At 50.9% G+C, this 22,080-nt stretch overlaps 1 protein-coding gene across 4 annotated transcripts; it reads right to left on the bottom strand.

Annotated features, from left to right (window-relative positions):
* Window positions 1-179: 179 nt before the first annotated feature.
* On the bottom strand, window positions 180-19,044 carry COQ8B (coenzyme Q8B). 4 transcript variants are annotated; one of them, XM_081516285.1, is made up of 15 exons: window positions 18,853-19,044; window positions 18,478-18,582; window positions 18,222-18,341; window positions 18,013-18,079; window positions 16,175-16,252; window positions 11,861-11,983; window positions 11,626-11,711; window positions 10,239-10,379; window positions 10,070-10,151; window positions 8,993-9,086; window positions 6,331-6,472; window positions 6,053-6,160; window positions 3,620-3,685; window positions 1,414-1,500; window positions 180-965 (listed from the first exon to the last, which is right to left on the bottom strand). In XM_081516285.1, exons 2-15 carry the CDS (start codon window positions 18,577-18,579, stop codon window positions 684-686), a joined length of 1,578 nt encoding a protein of 525 aa, XP_081372411.1. In that variant the 5' UTR covers window positions 18,580-18,582; window positions 18,853-19,044; the 3' UTR covers window positions 180-683. The 4 variants fall into 4 exon arrangements, with proteins under 4 accessions (XP_081372411.1, XP_081372413.1, XP_081372410.1 ...); XM_081516287.1 differs by having other exon boundaries at window positions 18,958-19,044; XM_081516284.1 differs by having other exon boundaries at window positions 18,982-19,044.
* Between the last annotated feature and the right edge of the window lie 3,036 nt (window positions 19,045-22,080).

Genomic DNA, 22,080 nt, shown 5'->3' with positions numbered 1-22,080 from the left:
GAGGGTGGGAGGGGGCTGGCCATCTGCACCTGGAGGCAGCCTGCGACCTCCACCCCCACCCCACCCCACCCCACCCCACCCCACCCCACCCCACCCCACCCCACCCCACCCCACCCCACCCCACCCCACCCCACCCCACCCCACCCCACCCCACCCCGGAGCAGAGAAAAGAACTGGGGGAATGGGAGGGTCACTTTTATTAGGACTGAAGTTTCACACCCCCCCATGCCCTCCGCAAACACACAGGGAGGATGCCACCAGGGAGAAGGCAGCTGGTGCAGGAGTGAGCAAGGCAGAGGTGAGGGCTGCCTCCACCAACCACTACCCCCTCCTCTTCACGCACCCCATCTATGGGGGACCCGAGGCAGAGGTGAAGGGCTCCCCCTCTAGCTGCCTCTGCATCTCCTTGATGGCAGTGCAGAGGGGCCTAAGACTCTCTCAGATGTTTCCAGAAATAAATTAATACCAGGGTAAAATTCCTGGATGCTCCCTTTGGAGTGGGGATGGCAGGACATGGGAGTATGAAGCTGGGAGTGTCCTACTCCCAAGCCCAAGGTGGCTCCCCAGGCCTAGAACAGGGGGGGAAAGGAGGCCTCATAGCAGGGGATGGCCTGCTATGGGGCTGGAATCCTGAGACGGAGTCTCTCTGATGGGTCCTCTGGTTAGGAGGCTATGGGCCGTGGCTATGCCTGGCGACTGGCCCAGTAGCGGTGGTAGGTGTCCTGGAAGAGGTCCCGGCAGGCGATGTGGGCACGGAGGTGGGCGCAGGCCAGGAAAGCCCCGGCCAGCTTTCGGTGCAGGGCGTAGGTCTCCTCGGGTGGTGGGCGAAGCCGGTGCCGCAGCAGCACAGGGATGAGGCCCTGCACACGGCGGGCAGTGTCACCTGCCCCAAAGTCATAGGGGCCCTGGGTGGCGAAGGGCTCCCCCAGGATCATCACGGCCTCCACATGGGCATCCGAGAATGCCTAGGGGTCGGGGAGACCAGAAGCACCCAGTGTGGACATATAGCCCTCTGCTCCCCCAGAGTCTCAAGTATAAACACAAGCCCGCAAATTCCCAGAGAGTAACAGGCAGCCTCCGCTCCTTCCAGAGCCCCTAAGAGACAAATAGCCCCCCTCTACTCCCCACAGCACCCTTCCTGTCCTCTCAGGGCCTCCGGTAGACTCATAGCCTTCACTCTCTTGAACAGAGATGCAGCTTCTGTTCCTCAACCCCCTGCCCCACCAGATCCACAAGCAGCCCCCCCACTCCCTCTCTAGAATAGATGAGTGGTACCCCTATTTATCCCTCCTCCCCAGAGCCCCCAGTACAGAGAAGCAACCCCCCTAGAGTCCCCCACTCATCCACAGTTCCCCCAGTAGAGAGAAGCGCTTTTACTCCCCACAAGGAGACACCAGCTCCAACTCTCCCCACCTTGGTCTCAAAGCCTGTGAGAAATTTGAGGTCTCTTGATTTCTGCAGGACCCGGTCTTTATCTCCATTGGCTGCAGCCATCACCACCTGGAAAGGCGGATGTGGGCACAGGGTCAGAGGGGTTCAAGAATGGGTCTGGAGACAGGAGCTGGAAGGCTGGCCCTGCCCAGATCCACTTCCGTTCTCCTCTACCTAAGCCCTCTCACCTGGAAGCCTCTCCCTCTCCACCTTAACCCTGTCTATGCCTCTCTCAAGACTGTCCCTGAGCCTGGGGGTTGGGGTGGTCAGGCATTCCACCCACTTGGCTGGGAAGGCAGAGGCTGCCTGGAAGCAGGTCAGAGGAAAGCAGATGCCAAGTGATGCCCATTGGTCCAAACAGTCACTAAAGGGTGTGACCATGACCCAGAACTGCCTCTGAGGTTGCCCTCTCTGGGATCACTTGGTTGATGTCTGGCTTCCATACTGGACTTGGAGCCCCAAGAGGGCAGGGATCCCAGTTGGGTGTAGTCCCAAGTGGCACAGGGTCTGGCACTCACTCAGGAGGCCCTTGGTGAAAACCCTTGTTTAGTAAATCAGTGTTTAGAGCTAAGCAGCTCTCCAGCCATGTAGGATGGGCAGGAGTTGAGGACACAGGGACAGACAGTCAGAACCGGGAGCCAGCCTGCTTGGGCTCCATCCCAGCTTTGCCACTCGCTGGCTGACTCTGGGCAAGTTGCTTTGTTTTGGGGGCCTCTGCTTTCTCATCTGTGAAGTGGGGATGATGAAAGTGTCTTCCTCATGGGGCTCTGGGAGGATGAAGGAGGTATATCTGTGGAGTGCTTCACATGGTGCCTACGCGTGTGTGCTCAGTTGTGTCCGACTGTTTGTGGCTCTATGGACTGTAGCCCTCCAGGCTCCAATGTCCATGGGATTTTCGTGGCAAGAATACTGGAGTGGGTTGCCATTTCCTCCTTCAAGGGATCTTCCTGACCCAGGGATCGAACCCACGTCTACCTGTGTCTCTTGCATTGCAGGTGGATTCTTTACCACTGAGCCACCAGAGAAGCTGCCCACATGAAGGAAACACCATAAATATCATGAATTCCTATTACTACAGTAAGTGCCCTACATACGAATGAGTTCCCTTCTGAGAGCACATTCCTAAGTTCAGTTTTGTTCATAAGTCCAATGAAGTTAGCCTGGGTACCCAGTTAACACAATCAATTATATACTGCTGCTTTTACGCTTGCTTCCGGACATCTTGGGCTCGAAAGAAAGCTGTTGTACTACTGTACTCCATACTGTACAGTATACAAAAGCATAGACCCTTGTAGAGGATGCACACAGGTGACAATAGAGGTGACAGTATACGCCAGACACATGAACTAACTTACGTGACCGGACATGTGAACACAGGTTCGCACCTTTGAAAGTTTTGCAACTTGAAGGTTTGTGTGTAGGAGACTTACTGTATTAAAAGGTGGACAGGAGGGTCCCTGCTTCCCAGAAGAGGAACCAGGCTCAGAGTGGGGAACAGCACAGTGAGGAGGGGAAGGGGGACGAACCCTTCACCACTGGGTCGCCCCTTCTTGGGAGGAAGGGGGATACAGGATTAAATCTGGCAGTTCTGGTCTGTCCCGGCTCCCCCTGCTCCAGCCTGTCTGGCCATCTGTCACGCCTGTGGGTCCTCGGGGGACCCGTGTGACAGGGCTTTTTTAAACTGGAAAAGGCTGGGGAGGCGGCAGGAGGGCTATGCTAAACAGGACTGTGGGGGTGGGGAGGGGATGTCCCAAATACCCAGAGAGGCCTCAGCTTTGTGCCTCAAGAGTGGCCTGCAGAGAGAACCCCAGGGAGCCTCTGTGTGTGTGTGTTGGGGGGGGTAACCAACTCCTTCCTGTCCCCATCGAAAGGGGATCCCCCACCCCACAAGGCCCAGCTCCTCAAGCCAGAGCCCTGGGCCTTGTCTCTGACACCTCTCTTCGGCCAGCTCCCCCACCCACCCCAGCCTTCTAGGGCTTAAGAAACCACTTGTTATTCAGGAGTTTCCTAATTCTACGTCCCTCCCCTCCTCCCCTCCTCCGTACAAGCTGCAAAGCATGGCTTCAGAGACCTAGAGCCTTATTATTTATTTCTTAGTGCCAGATATTGTATTTCTCCTTCTCTGCAAGCCTTAGTATCTGGCTTGAGGCTTGGCCCTTCAGAGACCCCAGGGCTGGGGGGCACTCACCTCAATGTAATGGTCTGTGAATTCGGCCCCAAATTCCCGGCTTGCCCCAAAGTCCAGCAAGGTCACCTGGGAATGAGGCATGGTGAAAGTGACGCTGGGAGTCCACCAATGCTCCCCATTGTCTGTGGGGGTGCCAGGGCCCATCCCTCTGTTCTCCCCACATACCCTCTCCTGCCTGAGTCCCTGACCAGCTGCCTCCCGGGACTCCTGGCTTCTGGTCTCCACACTTCAATCCATCCCCCCATGAAGCTGAAGGGACCTGGCTTTTATTTGGGGGGTTCCAGTTGTTTTTATGATAACATGTTTTAGGCACAGAAAAAAAAAATCCAGAGAATAAGAAAATACATGGAAAAGTAAAATCAACGCTCAAAAGTCCTACCACCCTGGGTTTAAAATATACTACCAGTCAAAGTGGGGCCTGAGTCTACCTCCCCCAGTCCCTACCCTCTCTTTCAGGGTCACCACTTTCCTGAAATTATTATTGTTTCCTGAAATTCCCATGCATGCATTGCTACATTTTCTACATATATGTGGACCCATGAACAATACATAGTCATGTTTTGCATATTTTAAAACTTCATATACGTGGCATTTATGATAGTTATTCTGCAAATTCTTCGTGTTCAACATGGTTTTGCAATTCATCCCCACTGCTCTAGCACATTCATTCATTTTTTCACTGCCCAGTTAAGATCCTGTTGGATGAATATATCACATTTATCTGCTTGATGGGCACTGTGGTTATTTTGGGGTTTTGCTACTGAATGAACACATGTATAAGTTTTTCTGTAACAGTGGTGTTCGAACTATTGATCACAACCCACAGTAAGAAAATGCAGATTCAAAAATGAGGGGATATAAGGATACACATGGCTGATTCATTGTGCTCTACAGCAAAAACTGACACATCAGTGTAAAGCAACTATTTGTTGTTGTTGAGTCACTAAGTTGTGTCTGACTCTTTTGTGACCCCATGGACTGTAGCCTGCCAGGCTCTTCTGTCCATGGGATTTTTCCAGGCAAGAATACTACAGTGGGTTGCCATTTCTTCCTCCAGGGGATCTTCCCAAACCCAGGGATGGAACCCACGTCTCCTGCATTGGCAGGCGACCTCTTTACTATTGACCCACCAGGGAAGCTCTATACTCCAATTAAAAAAAAAAAAAAAAAAAACAGGAAAAGAAAATGCACATTATTCTGGGCTCCAATGCAAATGCATACATAAATATAAACATCAAACACAAGTGTCCTGAAACAATATGATCCCTCCCACTGGCAACATAGTCTATGCCTTTAAAATAAAACTGCCTCTGAGACCCAACGAATTGACGTCAGGACTCAGATCGCCGCCCTCCACCCCCACCCCGGCCTCCAACTTGGGAAACTGCCCTCCCTGCCATGGGAGACTTTGAGGGATGCAGGGTGTCTGTACACTTGGGGGAAGGTGGCAAGGGACACAGGCTGGATTCAGTGAAGCCATATCACCCTCAGCACGTGGCTCACTTGACCCTGAGGGTGCTGGAAGCTGTGGAAGGGACTTGTGTTTTAGAAGGACCCTTCTGGGGACGGAATGGCACAGACCACTGTGGAAAGCTCCTGAGCAACCATGCACGCAGAAAGCCTTTCAGTGCAAACTGTCACTCCCAGGCCTTTGGATGGCCTGTGTCCTTTACCAGGAAAGCTCTTTATTCCCTGCTCCTTAAATGGCTGTGCCTCTCCTGTCTTTCTGGTTTCAGCTTCCTTGGCCCCACTCACCCCAAGCAGGGACCCTCCTGTCCACCTTTTAATACAGTAAGTCTCCTACACACAAACCTTCAAGTTGCAAGAGTTAGCCACTTCCCCTGGCTTCCCACCAACCCCTGAGCCTCCCCCATCACTTGACCCCTCTGTGGCCTGTGCTTCCCTGCCAAGGTACTAACTGCAGGTCACATTGTCTGGTGATGGGGCCCTGGGAAGGCAAGGGTCGGAGTTATCTTGGCATCAGTGTCAAGAGGCAGTAGGTGTTAATACTTGGGATGTTCTAAATGAATGACAGGTGAGGTAATGACTCTTCTCCATTGCCACTGCCTAGCCAGAGATTTCCCAGCATCCCTTGCACCTAGATGAGTCATGTGTTCAGTTCCTATCAATGGAATGGTGAAGAGAATGATGGGTCATTTCTGGCCAAAGCAGTTAGGCAGGGGGTTACCTTCTCAACCTCTCTTTCCCCTTGCACTGGAAGGAGAGCCTTTCAAGGCCTGGGGTGTGTGGGGGGTTGGTGGCAGGGGGGCACACTCACAAAAGGGAAGGAGCCTGGGTCCCTGAATCACTGCATGGAGGAGGCCACTCCAGCCTGTTACAATAGCTATTGGAGCTATTGTGCTCAGCTACTGACATACTGGGAAATATCTGTTACAGCAGCTGACGCACCCTGACACATCACAAGGAACCCACCTGGTGGCTGGAGGCATCATACAGGAAGTTGGCCCAGTTGGGGTCCGTCTGCATGAATCGGAACTCAAACAGCTCCCGAAGACAAAGTCTCAAGAGCTGGAAGCAGATCTGGGGTGGGGAGGAATAACAGAAATCTCAGAGTCATGTGCCCCTGTAAAGCCCTCTGAGACCTGGAGGGGGACCGTGGGTCTGACCTGCGCCACCCAGCCAGCCCTGCCCTACCTGGCCAGCCCTGCCCCAGGGCAGCACCCTTCTGACTGTCCCACGAGTCCACGTACCTGGTTCCGGATGTCCTGGCTCAAGCCCTGGCACTGGTCCAGGGGGACCCCTCCAGCCAGCTCCATACCCAGCACCCGCGTTGTGCACAGCTCCTGAATCACCGCCGGCACCCGAAAGAAGGGGTCATCTGCCAATAGCTGCCTGGAGCAGATGGGAGGGTAGGGGTGGGGACCTCACTCTTCAGGCCCCTGTGGCCCTGGCTTGAGTCCTCCCCCTCCTCTGAGAAGTCTTCCATGGGAAAGTCTGTGTCTCGTCTTCTCCCCTGCCCTCTTCTTTCCTCTCTGCCCTGAGTGAAGGCCAATACCTGGTTGGACTGACACCCATTCAGACATTTCCTTCATTCACTCATGCATTCATTCAACAAATATCTCTGTGCCTGCCCCTAAGTGTGGCTGGAGACCCAGGGACCACTTCCCTACCGGAAACACTTCTCTGATTTCTGGTCACCCCAGAATGAGCTCAGTGTATTAAACTCAATGAGCATTACTTTCTCATCAACTTATTAATTCATCTATCTGAAAAAGAGTCACTGATACACAAATCTTTGAGTCCACAGTGATACTCGTTGGCCACTCCTTGGAGTCATTATTCTGAACACTGACTAATAAAGGGCATTCTCGGTGTCCATCCCTGTGTTGGATGATGCTGGGTAACAGAGCAGTGAAAGGAGCCCCAGGCATGCCCCCCTGCCCCCCTCATCAGTCACAGAAGACCACATTATAACAAACAGACCAACAGTAGACTGAGATAAGTGCGTCACTGTAAGATATGGGAGGCAAAGAATATGAGCAAGGCCTCTGGTTGGGGACCTGTGGGAAGGCTGGTGTGGAGGGGTGGGAGGACAGGGAGCTGGGGACATGATGTGGGTTTTATCCTAAGAGCACTGGGAGATTCTGGGAGGGGGTAGTCTCCCCAGACCCCACACAGGAGTGCTCTGGCCCAGCCCACTTGACACTCGCCTTCTCCAGATCCTACTTTGCTGTGCTGTGGTTTGTCACTAAGTTATATCCGACTCTTTGTGACCCCATGGACTGTAACCCTCTAGGCTCCTCTGTCCATGGGGATTCTCCAGGCAAGAATATTGGAGTGGGTTGCCAGGCCCTCCTCCAGGGGATCTTCCCAACCCAGGGATAGAACCCAGGTCTCCCGCATTGATGTTCTACTTTGGGGGCTTGTATTTTTGTGCTTGTTGATTAAATCTCTGATGTTTGAACAGCTCCTCGTGGGCCAGGCTTCTGCTGAGCATTTAGTCAGCACGACAGCACAATTCTCTCTTTTTAAAAAAATATTTATTTGGCTGCACTCGGTCTTAGTTCCAGCACACGGAACCTTTTGGTTGTGGCCTGTGAACTCTTAGATGTGGTGTGTGGGATCTAGTTTCCTGACCAGGGATTGAATCCTGGGCCCTCTACATTGGGAGCAGGGAGTCTTAGCCACTGGACCACCAGGGAAGTTCCAGTACAATTCCCCTTTATCCTCACTTTCCCTGAGGAGGATGCTCTCTCGAGGCCACTATGCAGATTAAAGATACCCAGTCCATTAAGGGCTAACCCAGGACTGAATCCTGACTGGATCAGATCCCACATCTGAGCCCAGGCCCCTAATCACTGCCTTCTACTGCCTTCGTATCTACAGAGCTGGGCTCGGTAAACATGTGGGCCACGCTTTGCACTGTGGAGGGTCTCACTGAGATGTAATTAATTGCAGTTTATCACGATGCCTCTAAGATACAACCACTGTTCCACGGAGCTGTAGTTCACTCCTTTTCGATGCTACGTGATACTGTGTTGATGAATATACCATAATTTATTTACCACCCTGCTGGATAAGTTTGATAGATTTGGGTTGTTTCCAATTTGAGGCTATGAGTGTTCTGAGTATTCTGGAAAAGTCTGATGGTGTGTACTGGCATAAGTGTCCCTAGAGTATTTAGCCAGGAGGGCAACTGTTGGGTTAGATGCGTATTCTGAGCCTTGATGATGCCAAACCATTCTCCAAAATGCTTCTATCCTCTGTTCCTCCTGCCCACAGAGTATAAGGGATGCCCTGGAGCCCCCAGCTCTTGACACAGACAGATGGCTTCATCTCTGTTAGTCCAGTGGGTGTGATGGTATCTCAGGTGACTGAGTGCCTATTGACAAGTCTGTCTGCTGCATCGGATTGCAGTGGTTCAGTGTCCCATTTGACAGATGAGAAAGTAGAGACATTTAGAGAGAGGAATTTAGAATGCTCACAGAGGACACAGGGCGTGAATGAAGTAATGAGTGAAGGGCTGGACGGATGATCAAATGAATGAAGAGAGAAACAGTCTGCCAGCCCCACCCCAGGGCTCCAGCTGCCAGAGGCTGTGGGGGTACCCGCTTCCCTCTCAGCCCGTGAAGGAATCTGGGGGGAGGAAGGGGGCCTCCAGGGGCCTGTGTGTGTGTGTGTTAGTCACTCAGTCGTGTCCGACTCTTTGCGATCCCATGGACTGTAGCCTGCCAGGCTTCTCTGTCCTTGGGATTTCCCAGGCAAGAATACTGGAATGGGTAGCTATTCCCTTCTCCAGGGGATCTTCCCCACCAAGGAATTGAACCCGGGCCTCCTGCATTGCAGGCAGATTCTTTACTGCCTGAGCCACCAGGGAAGCCCATCCAGGGGCCTGTAGGGGCGTCAGCTCACCTGAAGTTCTGGGCACAGGCCGCCTCACGACGATAGTCACATTCCCACGCCAGCTCCCTCTGCAACGCCTGTAGGCTCTGCTCAGCAAACAGGCCTGGGGGTGGGGAGCAGGGGCGGGGCGAGGAGGGGGGCGCAGTCGTGTCAGGCAGGGAAGGCCACTGCCTGCCTCCTGCCCCCTGGCTGACCCCTCAGGCTCCCACTCAGGGATGTCTTCTCTCGCCAGTCATGTCTGTCACTCTGTCTCCCCAGCCCGCATCCCTTCTGCTCCGTGTCTTTCACCCACACGGTCTGGGCACACATTCCCCTCAGCCCTTCACACAGCTGCAGGCTCTGTGGAAGCCTCTCAGCTGGAGTCTCTTTCATAGGCATGAACACCGGTCCTTAGGCCCCTTTCACAGTCACATCTGCCACCTATTCTCTGTCCCATTTTTGGCCACGCTGCACACACCATGGCATGTTGGATCTTAGTTCCCCGACCAAGGATCGAACCTGTGCCCCCTGCAGTGGAAGCGCAGAGTCTTAACCACTGGATGTCCAGGGAAGTCCCCCTCTGTTCCTATTTCTTACTCTCTCACACTGCTTCCAGTGTCTCTGAAGCTTCCTTCTGGGCATGACTCTCATTCTCACTCTCCCCCCGCCCTCTCTCTCTCACACACACACACACTCCGCTCCATCACCCTCAGGCACTCTCTCTCATACTGTAACACACTCGTGAGGCCCCACTGACACTCCCCTCCTGTTTCTGTGGCTCGTTCTCAGGCCTCCTGTCCCGCTCTGCACATCTCGTGTCTGTTTCTGGATTTCTGTCTGGGCTTCTGTCTCTCAGGATCTCTGTCAGCAAGTCTAAGCTTGACTTTGTCACACACCCATACCCTGGGCTCTCCCCACCTTGGTGTCCCTTCATTCTGTCTCAAACACCCAGACTTGGGTGCTCACTTGGGCTCACACATGTGAAACACCCTGCCCTGAGCTGCTGGCCACCCCCTGCTACGTCCAGAGCACCCCCAACTTTATCTCTTCAGGGCGCCACCCCCCACAGTCAGGGTCGGGGTGGGGGTGGGGTACTGGGTGCCTCACCCTCCGGCAGGGCCACGCTCATCTTGAGCACCGCCAGCAGGTTCTGGACGTCGCTCTGGATGCTCTGGGCAACGCCTGGGTACTGGGAGGGGAGGAGGGAGGGAGGATGGGAGTCACCCCCTGGGGTGGCCAGGTGTCCACCCCACTTCCACCCTGCCTCCCCTCTCACCTGGATCTTCACAGCCACCTCTGTGCCGTCCCTCAGCACGCCCTGGTGCACCTGCCCGATGGAGGCAGCTGCAAAGGGCACCTCCTCCAGAGAGGCCACCTTGGCCTGCCAATCCCCGCCGAGCTCCTCTTCGAGAACTCTCTGGGGAGAGTGGTCATGACACTCGTCATCATGGTTTCAGGCAGCTGGGTCCACGCCCTGTGCTGAGTGCTTCACATGTTAATAACCACACTCGCCACATGCAAGGCCTTGGGCCAAGCTCTTGGCTGCTCCCCCACTTTACAGATGAGGAAACTGAGGCTCAGAGAGAGGCCTCCTGGCCCAAGGTGATGAGCCAGGCGCTGACAGAATGGAAGGCCCATACTCCCGAGGCTGTGAGGGCTGCTGTGGGGAATGCTATTATGTACAGTTAATCTGCCTGCAACGTGGGAGACCCAGGTTTGAACAGTGGGTCAGGAAGATCCCCTGGAGAAGGGAATGGCAACCCACTTCAGTATTCTTGCCTGGAGAACTCCATGGGCAGAGGAGCCTGGCCAGCTACAATCTATGGGATCACAAGAGTTGGATACAACTGAGCAACTAACACTTCTTCACTTCAAGATTGATAATTGTCCTCCATCATACCCATATACCTGTATATTGTATTATTAACTCTATAGTTAACATGATAAAAAAGAGCTAAAATTATAGAGCTCTTCCTGTGGGCTGGGCCCTGTGCAGAGTGGCTCAGAGACGGGCAGTAATTGCCCAGGGTCATATGGAGAGGGAAAGAACAGTGCTCAGAGGGCAGGCAGCTGGATCCTGGACTCCACACCCTCGCTCCAGTGATTAGAAGAACAGCTCATGTCCTGGGCACTTACTCAGTGCCAGGCGCTGTGCCAACCTATTTACAGACACGCTCTCCTTTAATTAAAAAAACAGTAATAAGAACAGCTAACATTTGCATGTCACTCGTGGTGCATCAGGGGCCCTTCCAGGTGCTTTGCACACACTGGTTTCCGTAACCCCATGATGTGGGTGTTGTTAGAACTACCACCAATCATAGATGAGGTCACTGAAGCAGAAAGGGCAGGCCACGTGTCTGACCACACAGGTAGCAAGTGGCGGAGCTGGGGTTTGAACTCCCAAAGTCTGGCCACTGACCACAGTGCTTCACAGCCTCTTTCACAGCCCTGACAGAGCCCTGAGCCTGCCAGGAACTGGATGAAGTGCTCTGTGCCTTTCTCTCACTGATTCATCACCACCATCCTCCAAGATGTGGGCTTTAGTGATTCCCATTTAATGAATGGGAACACTGAGTCAGACAGGGAGCCAGGCCATGAAGCCAGGAGGACCAGGCAGGTGGGGAAGGCCTCCCTCACCAGCCTTTCCCGCTCGGAGCACTCACCAGCATCTGCCAGCGTGGCATGAAGTCGGCACTCTGGCGGACCCGCTCAAAGATGCGCTGCAGCTGGGGACTGATGAAGCTGTTGTCTTGGGAGACAGCGGGGAGAGGAAAGCCAGTGAGAGGGGAGGCCACAAGGGGCCCTGTAGGGGTATCTGAAGCTGGGGCTTGGTAGTAGGTGGGGTGGGGGGAGGCTGAGGTCAGGGGTCAGGAGTCAAGAGTCATCATGCTGCTGTACCCTGGATGCTGAGCATTTGGCCAACCTTGAGGGCGGCCCCCCGAACTGTACACAACGTCTGCACGATCCTCTCGGCGTTGGCCTCTGACAGGAAAAGGCTGGAGCCTGGCTGGGAGCCTCCCTCTGGGGTGGAGAGAATCATCGTTAGTATAGCAACCACAAAAAAAATCATTATGACACCACCGCACAGACACTAGAATGGCTAAAACAAAGACGACAAGACCAAGTGTAGGCAAAGATGTGGAACACTGGAACGCCGACACTGCTGATGACTGTGCCACAGCCCAAGCCCTTTGGGAAACAGTTGGGAAGTTTCCACTGAAGCATACACTGTATCCTAATTTCCCTCTGAGGTATATCCCCAAGAGAAATGCATAAATGTGTCCACCAACAGATGCCGCAAGAAGGTTCACGGCAACACTGTTCGTAACAGTCTCAAAATGGAAACAACCCAAAGGACCATCAATAGAACCAACAAAGGGACTGTGGAAGAGTCACAGGGTGATGAGAATAGTGTTGAATAAACAACCTATGACAGCTTACAGTAACAAGGATGCACCTCTTAAACAGAATGCTGAGCAAAACAAACCAGACACATGCGACGATACACTGTCTGATGATATGGGTGTAAGGAGCAAAAACAGACACAACTAATCTCGAGGGTCAGAAGCCAAGACAGTGGGGACTCCTGATGTGGGGAGGACATGCCAGAATGGGTACAGAAGAGCTTCTGGAGAATCAGGGCAGCAATTCTCCAAGTGTGATCTGGGGGCCTTGAGACTCTGTAGGAGAGTCTGTGAGAACAGAACTTTCATAATTATATCAATACATTATTTGCCTTTTTTTACCCTTCAGTTCAGTTCAGTCGCTCAGTCGTGTCTGACTCTTTGCGACCCCATGAATCACAGCATGCCAGGCCTCCCTGTCCATCACCAACTCCCGGAGTTTACCCAAACTCATGTCCATCGAGTCGGTGATGCCATCCAGCCATCTCATCCTTTGTCATCCCCTTCTCCGCCTGCCCCCAATCCTTCCCAGCATCAGGGTCTTTTCCAATGAGTCAACTCTTCGCATGAGGTGGCCAAAGTATTGGAGTTTCAGCTTCAACATCAGTCCTTCCAATGAACACCCAGGACTGATCTCCTTTAGGATGGACTGGTTGGGTCTCCTTGCAAACCAAGGGACTCTCAAGAGTCTTCTCCAACACCACAGTTCAAAAGCATCAATTCTTCGGCGCTCAGCTTTCTTCACAGTCCAACTCTCACCTCCATATGTGACTACTGAAAAAACCATAGCCTTGACTAGACGGACCTTTGTTGGCAAAGTAATGTCTCTGCTTTTTAATATGCTATCTAGGTTGGTTATAACTTTCCTTCCAAGGAGTAAGCGTCTTTTAATTTCATGGCTGCAATCACCATCTGCAGTGATTTTGGAGCCCAAAAAATAAAGTCTGACACTGTTTCCACTGTTTCCCCATCTATTTCCCATGAAGTGATGGGACCAGATGCCGTGATCTTAGTTTTCTGAATGTTGAGCTTTAAGCCAACTTTTTCACTCTCCTCTTTCACTTTCATCAAGAGGCTCTTTAGTTCTTCTTTGCTTTCTCCCATAAGGGTGGAGTCATCTACATATCAGGTTATTGATATTCTTCCCGGCAATCTTGATTCCAGCTTGTGTTTCTTCCAGCCAAGCGTTTCTCATGATGTACTCTGCATATAAGTTAAATAAGCAGGGTGACAATATACAGCCTTGACATACTCCTTTTCCTATTTGGAACCAGTCTGTTGTTCCATGTCCAGTTCTAATTGTTGCTTCCTGACCTGCATACAGGTTTCTCAAGAGACAGGTCAGGTGGTCTGGTATTCCCATATCTTTAAGAATTTTCCACAGTTTATAGTGATCCACACAGTCAAAGGCTTTGGCATAGTCAATAAAGCAGAAATAGATGTTTTTCTGGAACTCTCTTGCTTTTTCGATGATCCAGTGGATGTTGGCAATTATTAGCCTATAAATGTTCAGTGGTGTTTTCCAGAAGTTCTGTGACTTGTGATGCTGTAATTGCTCTGATGACAGATGGAGTGAGTGTGTATATTTTGTTTATAACATTTTTCAGTTTTTAAATTTCAATTTATTTTTTTTGGCAAAACTAAGCCAAAAAAAAATGCGATCTTAGTTCACCAACCAGGAATTGAACCCAGGCCATTGATGGTGAAAGCGCAGAGTCTTAACCACTGGACTACCAGGGAATCTTCCCAAATTTTTCAGTTTTAATCTCCCATACAGCACATATAGTAAATATAACACACATAAACAAGTTCTTGGGCTTCTCATTCTATTTTTTAATGGTTTTATTGAGATATAATTCACACATGATATAATTTACCCATTTAAAGCACATAGTTCAGTGACTTCTAGTGTTTTCAGTTGTGCAACTATCACCATGATCAATTACAGAACATTTTCCTCATCCCCAAAAGAATACCCATACCTATTACAGTTGTTGTTTATTCGCTAAGTCATGTCTGACTCTTTTATGATCCCAGGGACTGTAGCCTGCCAGGCTCCTCTGTCCATGGGATTTTCCAGGTAAGAATACTGGAGTGGGTTGCCATTTCCTTCTCCAGGGTGTCTTCCCAGGGATCGAACCCGTGGCTCTTGCATTAGAAGGTGGATTCTTTACCACTGGACCACCAGGGAAGCCTGCGAGCAGTTACCCCCTCCCATTTCCCTCACCCACCTGCCCTTGAGCCCCTGGAAACCACTAATCTACCTTCTATCTCTGTAGATTTCCCTCCTCTGGACATTTTAGATAAATGGAATCATAAAATATGTGACCTTTTGTGGCTGGCGTCTTTCACTTAGGATAGTGTTTCCAGATTCAGCCACACAATAGCATGGATCAGTCCTTCATTCCTTTTCATGGCTGAATAAAATCCCATTGTATGGATATAACACATTTGGTCTATCCATTCCTCAGTTTTAAAGGTGTAAAGGGATCTTAAGATTTAAAAGTTTGAGAACTGCTTGTTTTAATATGAGTGCACAGATGCATCCACTTTGTGAAAATGACCCATGCTGTACACTTACATGTGTGTGGTTCTATATGCAAATTCTATTATTCAATAAAATGTTTACTAAGCTTTTACTTATTTCATAATAGTTATTGAGCTCTTTATTGAGGGCTCACCTTGTGCCAGGCAGAATTGTAAGTGTTTCTATGGCGTCTTCGGCTAAATCTCTACAATCACCCCAGGAAGTAAGAAAAACCAATGCCTTAAATTTCAAGGTGAGGAAGCCAGAGATTCAGAAAGGTACCTTGCCTGGCTCAAGGTCATACAGCACAGAAGTGGCAGAGCAGATTGTAAATTCAGTCTGGGCTTACCGTAAAGCCAAACTGTTACTCCACCTACTCCCAACTTTTTGCTTTGAAAAAGATCCAAACAGACAGAAAGGATGCATTCATCCTGTGAATACCTACTCACCTGATTCAAAGTTTTGACATGCTCCTTCACCCGCTTTAACTGTACCCAGACACTGACCATTATTTTTGCTGACTGATTTGCACTCAACCTGTGCTAAGAATAAGACTAATCCCCTACACAATCACCATGCCAAAATCACATCCAAGAAAATTAACACTGGAAATGCCCTGATGGTCCAGTGGCTAAGACTCCATGGTTCCAATGCAGGGGGCATGGGTTTTATCCTTGGTCAGGGAAGTTCCACATGCCATGTGGCCAAAAAATACAAAATTAAAATAATAATAGTTAATAAATTTGACATTAAAAAAAAAATTAACACTAATTCTCAAATATCTACTATCCAGTCATATTCTGATTTTCCAAATTGTCCCCCAAATAGTCATTTTTTTCAAACATTCAATCATGGCTCACACATTCCCTTTGTCAATTATTATCTCTCTAGTCTCTTTTTCATTTAGAATATCCAGCTCTGTTTTTGTTTCAAGACATTGGCATGCTGGGGAATAGTACCCACAGATGCTGATCTCTACACTGCCCAGTGCCTCTCTACTGGCTACAGATCCTCAGCAGCTCTCCTATTCTTGCACTTCCTCTTCTGCTTACAGTTAGGACTGCACTGTGGATGGCTTACATTTTTCCCCCCATGATCTGCTTCTACCCACCCTGAAAGCAGCTTCACCTGCTCTGAGCACTCTACCATGACCCAAAGAGGTGGCTGTGTCATCATCGGCTCCATTCTCTATATGAGGAAACTGGGGCTCAGAGAGGTGAAGCCACTTGCCCTAGGACACAGCAAGGCCAGGGTGTGGACCCGGGCATGTGGCTCACTTACCTGACTGTACACCTCCTCCAGGCAGGGGCTTCTTGGCCACCTCAGCCAGTGCTCCCAGCCCCAAGCTCACAGCTAGTCCTGGGGAAGGGAGAGGGGGGCCTGAGTGCTCACTTGCCCTGGGGCAATTTCCTTCCCCACCCCCTCACCACCTCCCTGATTCTCTTTCCTCTCTGTCTCCCTCTATGTACCCCTGTCTCCTATCTCTTTGTAGTCAACTCTCTGCATCCCTCTGTCTCTACATCAGTCTCTTACTCATTGTCTCCCTGCTTGAGGTTCCCGTGGAGGTGAAGCTACCTCTGTCTCCACCCCTCTCTCCTTGTCTCTGTCTCCCAGGTCAGTGCTTCTCACCCCTGGCTGCACCCAGAGCCACGTGAGGAGCTTTTGTAAATACGATGCCCAGGCCCCACCACTGAGGTTCTGGTTAAACTGGCCCGAGACGAGCCCTTGGCATGTGGGATCTTAGTTTCCCGACCAGGGATCGAATGCTAGTCTCCTGCATTGGATTCTTAACCACTGGACCACTAGGGAAGTCCCTAGCACTTTTTTCTTTTTTAAGATTTTTTGATGTGGACCAGTTTTAAAGTCTTTATTGAATTTGTTACAATATTGCTCCTGTTTTATGTTTCAGGTTTTTTTGCCACAAGGCATGTGGGATCTTAGCTCGCCCCAACCAGGGATTGAACCCACACCTTCCTCACTGGAAGGCAAGGTCCTAACCACTGGACCGCTAGGGAAGTCGCTGAGAATTTTTTCTTTTAGGCATCCATCCCAGATGATTCCAGTGTACAGCCGAGAGTGAGAAGGCCTGGAAACGATCCCCTTCTCCCCCAGGTCTCTCTGTCTTCCTGTGACTCCTGTTTCTCTTCTTCATGCTCACCTCTCCTTTTCTAAGTCAGTTTTTTGTCCATCTCTGCCCTTCCCTCCACCCAGTATGTCTGTCTAGGCCTCCTCTCAGTTCCTTCTTTTGATGTTATCTCTCCAGCTCTGATTTCCTCTGCCTCCTCTGTCTTCTTGTCCTCAAAGACATCTTAAGTCACTCTGCCTCTTGTACTCTCACCATTTCCATAAATAATCGTAGTTCGAATTTTCTGAGCACTTTCTCCGTGCCAAAAACCATTCCCAGTGACTTTTATGCACTGACTCATTTTGTCCTCACACCCTCAGGAGAGAAATTTTACAGAAAAACTTCCATTCTACAGAAAAGGAAATCAAGGCTCAGAGAAGTAACTTATCCAGACTCACAAAGTGAGGATGCATAAGAATCACCCCCTTGAACCCCGGGCAGCCTGGTGCCAAAGCTCTAAGCAGTGCATTTGACTCCTTCTTTACACTGTGAATCAGTATCTTTAAAACTTGAACCATGATTCACAGTCCAGAAGACATTTGCATTATAACCGATCGAGACCAGTGATACACAATGTTTCATGAAACAAGACTTCTCCCTGACTCTACATCTGTACTCATATTTTCCATTCTTCTTTTAAATGCTGGTTGCAACCTACTAAATTATTTCATGCAGGTTGTGACCTGAAGTCTGAATAATCCTGGTGCAGGACCCAGGGTTTAGTCCCCTTTACCTCCCTTAGCCTCCACTTCCTCTACAGAATGGAAACAAACACTCACTGATTCACTGCAGAGACCACGTGTAGGGGGCCCTGCACATTCCAGGTTCTCAGTAAACATAACATTCCTCTCTATTTCTCTTGGTTTTACAGGCCTTTGCCCTCATTCTCTTTCCATCTCTCCCTCCTCTCTCTCTGATTCACTCTCTCCCTTGCTTCATTCTGTAAATGTCACCTCTTCTGATCTAGGTCACAGTCTCCCACAGTCACACCTACCCCCAAAGTTGGCCAAGCGGCTGATGCGGGAGGCGGGCACCTTGCGTTCTCGAGAACGGTCACTCAGCTGGGAAGTGGGGAGAAGGTCTGAGCGGGAAAAGATGGACAGAGCACCCAGGCAGTCCGACCAACCTGCCACCACACCCTTCCCCAAGCTCCGGAGGCCGGCTGCCTTCATGGGGGTGTTGCTGAGTGGTACGCAATGATACCTGGGGCCGGGGCGTCTTCCTGATTCGGGCCTCCCGTGCCTTGCGAATGTCCTCCTCACCCAGGCCCCTGCCAGGCCCATCTTGATGAAGTTTTTGGGTCCAAGAACCCCCATATGGCCCCTGCAAGAGACGTGAACACTGGTAAGGAGTGGAGGACATGGTATCTGCCTGGCCCTTTTAGACCCCTCCCTGTCCTTTGGCCCCCTGAAGCCTCCCTCAGCCTCTTCCCCTTGGAAACCCCTCCCCAGCCTCTTACCCAGCAGCGGGGCCCCGGCCCCAGGGCTCCACAAGGCAGACCAATAGTCCGGCCCAGCTGTCCACAGGTCGCACGCAGTAGGCCCCCCACCTCCTGCCACATTGTCTGGGGGAGAAGAGGAGGGACTATATGGGTAGGAGTTGTGGGACTGATCTCTTCTTTGCCTCACGTTCCTCCGTGTCTGCCCTAAGTCTCCCACCTGCCAAAGACTTCCTTCCCTGTTAATAGGCTCCCAGTTTCTCCTGGCTCCCTCTCTTATTGCTAAGAACCCATGGCTCTTCCCGCGCACCTCTCCAAACCACTTTCCCCAGTCCCATCTCCGCCGTTGCTAGGGTCCCCCTCGTTGCTAGACTCCCACAGATCCTCCAGGGCTACCTCTCCACTGCTCTGAGTACCCCCTCGTAGCTAGGCACCGCCTTCCTCTCTGTTGCTAGGCACCCACAATTCCTCCGGTCTTCCCCCCACCCCGTTACTGGGCACCTCCCCTGGTTGCTAGGCACCCACTCCCTGGCTCGGGGTCAGCTACGCGCTGGGGGCCTCTTGCGCTTCCGGAGTCTCCTCACGCCCGCCCCGTCCGGTCAGCTAGCCAATGATGGAGGAGCAGGTCACTGACTGGCACAAAATACGCCCCACTGTGCGTGACGGGGCGGGGCCTAAGGGTGGTTAGGGGCACTACAGGAGCTCACACGTGCCATTTTATGCCTTCCACTCATCTCAAAGAACCTTGTAGGCAGCAGACCTTTCAGTTTCCTACACGTGTTTTTTGCAAACTTTACTCTCCTGTAGAAACTCACTTCTCCGTTGCGTGAACATTTTGTCAACCTCTTATTTGTACTCCCAGTAGGTTCAACGCATCTCTCCTTTGAACACATATGTCCCCAGCAAACATTTCCCTTGCACATGGAGCCCCTCCACTTTGCAAGTTCACTCTCTGTTTCAAATAGCCATATCCTGGAACCCAGCCTCCTCCCTTGCACATAAAATCCCCCTTCCTTGCTCACCAACTTCCCACCGCTTCCCCGCCGCCGCCACCCGCCCCATGTGAAAACTCCCTCACATTCAGCCCTTTGCACACTGGGCCCCCGTTCCCCTATACAGCTTGCTCTCTCGGCTCCCCACCCATCTGCAGGATGGTGTGAGTGGGAGCCCTTTGTTTCCTGTAGGCCTGACATTTCCCAGAACACACTCAGCCAAGATTCCCTGTGCTGACTCAGGAGCCCCGGCAATCCCAGAAAACCAGCTCCCAGCCCATCTGGGTGTGTGTGTTGTTGATGGAGGAAGGAGGACAGGCTTAAAGCATGCTCCCCCCACAATAGGCTGACTCACCCCTCTTCTCACAGACCGGAATAGAAGCAGCTGGCTGGGGCATCTCTCCTACCACTTGAAGAAGGGAGATGACACCACACAGAACAGCCTCCCCCACAACCCTGTCCGTTCCCCTTGGTCAGGAATCAGACCTCCCTGTCTCTGTCCCTGTGCTCTTCTACCTCAGAAGAGCCTTAGGCTTTTCTGAATTTTAGCTTCCCAGCCTGTATGATGCACTAGGGGGACCCTGCTCTGACTTCTCATTGGTCTGTAAAGAGATGACTCATTTTAGAGCCCTGGGTCCGTGCCCATGGACACCCCTTCCCAGGTGACTCAGTTTCAAGACAGAAACCACCCCCTGTACCGTACCAGACACAAGGGTCTGACTCAGGAGCTAGGTGGCAGCTCACCCCAAGGGGCAAAATACATAAAAAGCACCTGTGACAATAACTCATCCTACAAAGCTATGACTGATGGTACCAAGCTGGGTACCACATGCCTCATGTACACGAGATCATATCAGCTAGCCTGGTGACTACGAGCAAAGGCTACAGGCTAGCAGAGCTTTGAGCCTCAGTGTCCCCATTTGTAAAGTGGGGTCATGGCATTCCCTCTTACTCAGGGTTAGTGAGAGAGAAATGCAGTGAAATAGTGTCTGTAAAGAGCTTGGCACAGAGCCAGTACAGAACAAGACCTCTATACATGAGAGAAATTTCTTATAGAAAAATCAGTCTTTTCAAAATTTCTGTGAAGTGCTTACCATATGCTTTTCTAGGCTCTGGGGACACAGCAAGAAACAATACAGACAAAAATCTTTGCCTTCTTGGTACTGGCTTCTGGTGAGGGGCACAATAAATAATTATATGTAATAAATAGATTAATGAGTATATGTAATTAGGTGACACTTGTTAAAGAGAAAAATAAACCTGGGAAGTGTAGAGAGAGGAGGGAAGACTGCGTTTAAATAGGGCGGTTCAGGGAACTTCTCTGATGGTCCAGTGGTTAAGACTCCTCGCTTCCACTACAGGGGGCGCTCGTTTTTTGATCCCTGGTTGGGATCTAAGATCCCACGTGCCACTTGGTGTGGACCAAAAATAAATAAATAGGGCAGTCAGGAAAGGCCTCATTGAGCAGACTTCATTTGAGTAAAGATCTGAAGGAGGTGAGGAAGGAACTATTGAAATAGCTGAGGGAAGAACGTTTCAGGCAGAGGGAACAACCAGTCCAAAGTCCCTGCGATGGAAGAAAAATAGGAAAGGGGTTAATGGCAGAGTGAAAGGGGCGAAAAGGATAAGATGAAGTCTGGGAGGTAAACAGAGCCAGCTCAGGTATGCTACAAGGAGTCACTCATGAGTCACTCAAGAGTTGGACACGACTGAATGACTAAACTGAACTGAAGGTTCAAATCTATACAATGTATATGTATGATCCTTTTTTTTTTTTAATTTATTTTACCTCTCTGGCTGCACAGGATCTTAGCTGCAGCACACAAGATCTTCCATCTTCTTTGCATCAGGTGAATTCATTAGTTGTGGCATGTGGGATCTAGTTCCCTGACCAGGGATCAAGCCTGAGTCCCCTAAATTGGGAGTGCAGAGTCTTGGCCACTGGACCACCAGGGAATTCTCAGATGTGTGATCTGGACTCACTGCTTTGCCTTTCTGTGCCTCAGTTTCCTTGACGGTGCAATGGAGATGATGATGATCCCACCTTTTAGGATTTTGGGTATAAAATGGTACGTGCAGCTCCTGGGACAAAGCAACTACACAAATGTGTTATTGTAAGTAAATAAAAAATCCTCATAACAACCTTTTTTACAGATGGGGAAACTGAGGCTTAGAAGAGACAAGTCTGTTGGGAAATGTCATCCTGGAAGTTAGTGTTGGAACCAGGATTTGGCCTTAAGACAATTTCTTTCACTGCTCTGGGCCACAATTTCCCAGCTGGTAAAAGTACCTGGCTCCTGTGACACTGAACACACCTTTTTCCAAACAAAGTAACGTATCCTCATTTTACAGATGAGAAAAATGAGTCTGGGGCTCAGACAGAGGGTTGAGAGCGGAAGTCACTCCCTCAAGGGGACGAGGCTAGGAACTAGCAGAGGCTGGTCTCAACCGACACAAATGGAATTCCCAAGTCTCTTAAAGTCCTTCCCGGCGCTGCGTGAAGAATGAGAGGGCTGCTGGACTCGTCGCAGGGGGTTACAGGGAGACTAAACTAGCCAGTCGAGGATGTGGCGAGTTTGGACTAGTTGCGAGGGTGTAGCGAGGGGTCTACTCGCCCGCGATCAGGACACCA

The sequence above is a fragment of the Giraffa tippelskirchi genome, chromosome 7, assembly GCF_054371585.1.
Source record: "Giraffa tippelskirchi isolate mGirTip1 chromosome 7, T2T-mGirTip1v1.2.pri, whole genome shotgun sequence".
Classification (NCBI taxonomy): domain Eukaryota; kingdom Metazoa; phylum Chordata; class Mammalia; order Artiodactyla; family Giraffidae; genus Giraffa; species Giraffa tippelskirchi.
Note: the sequence above shows the minus strand (reverse complement) of the source record. Positions and strands in the feature narration are given on the sequence as shown.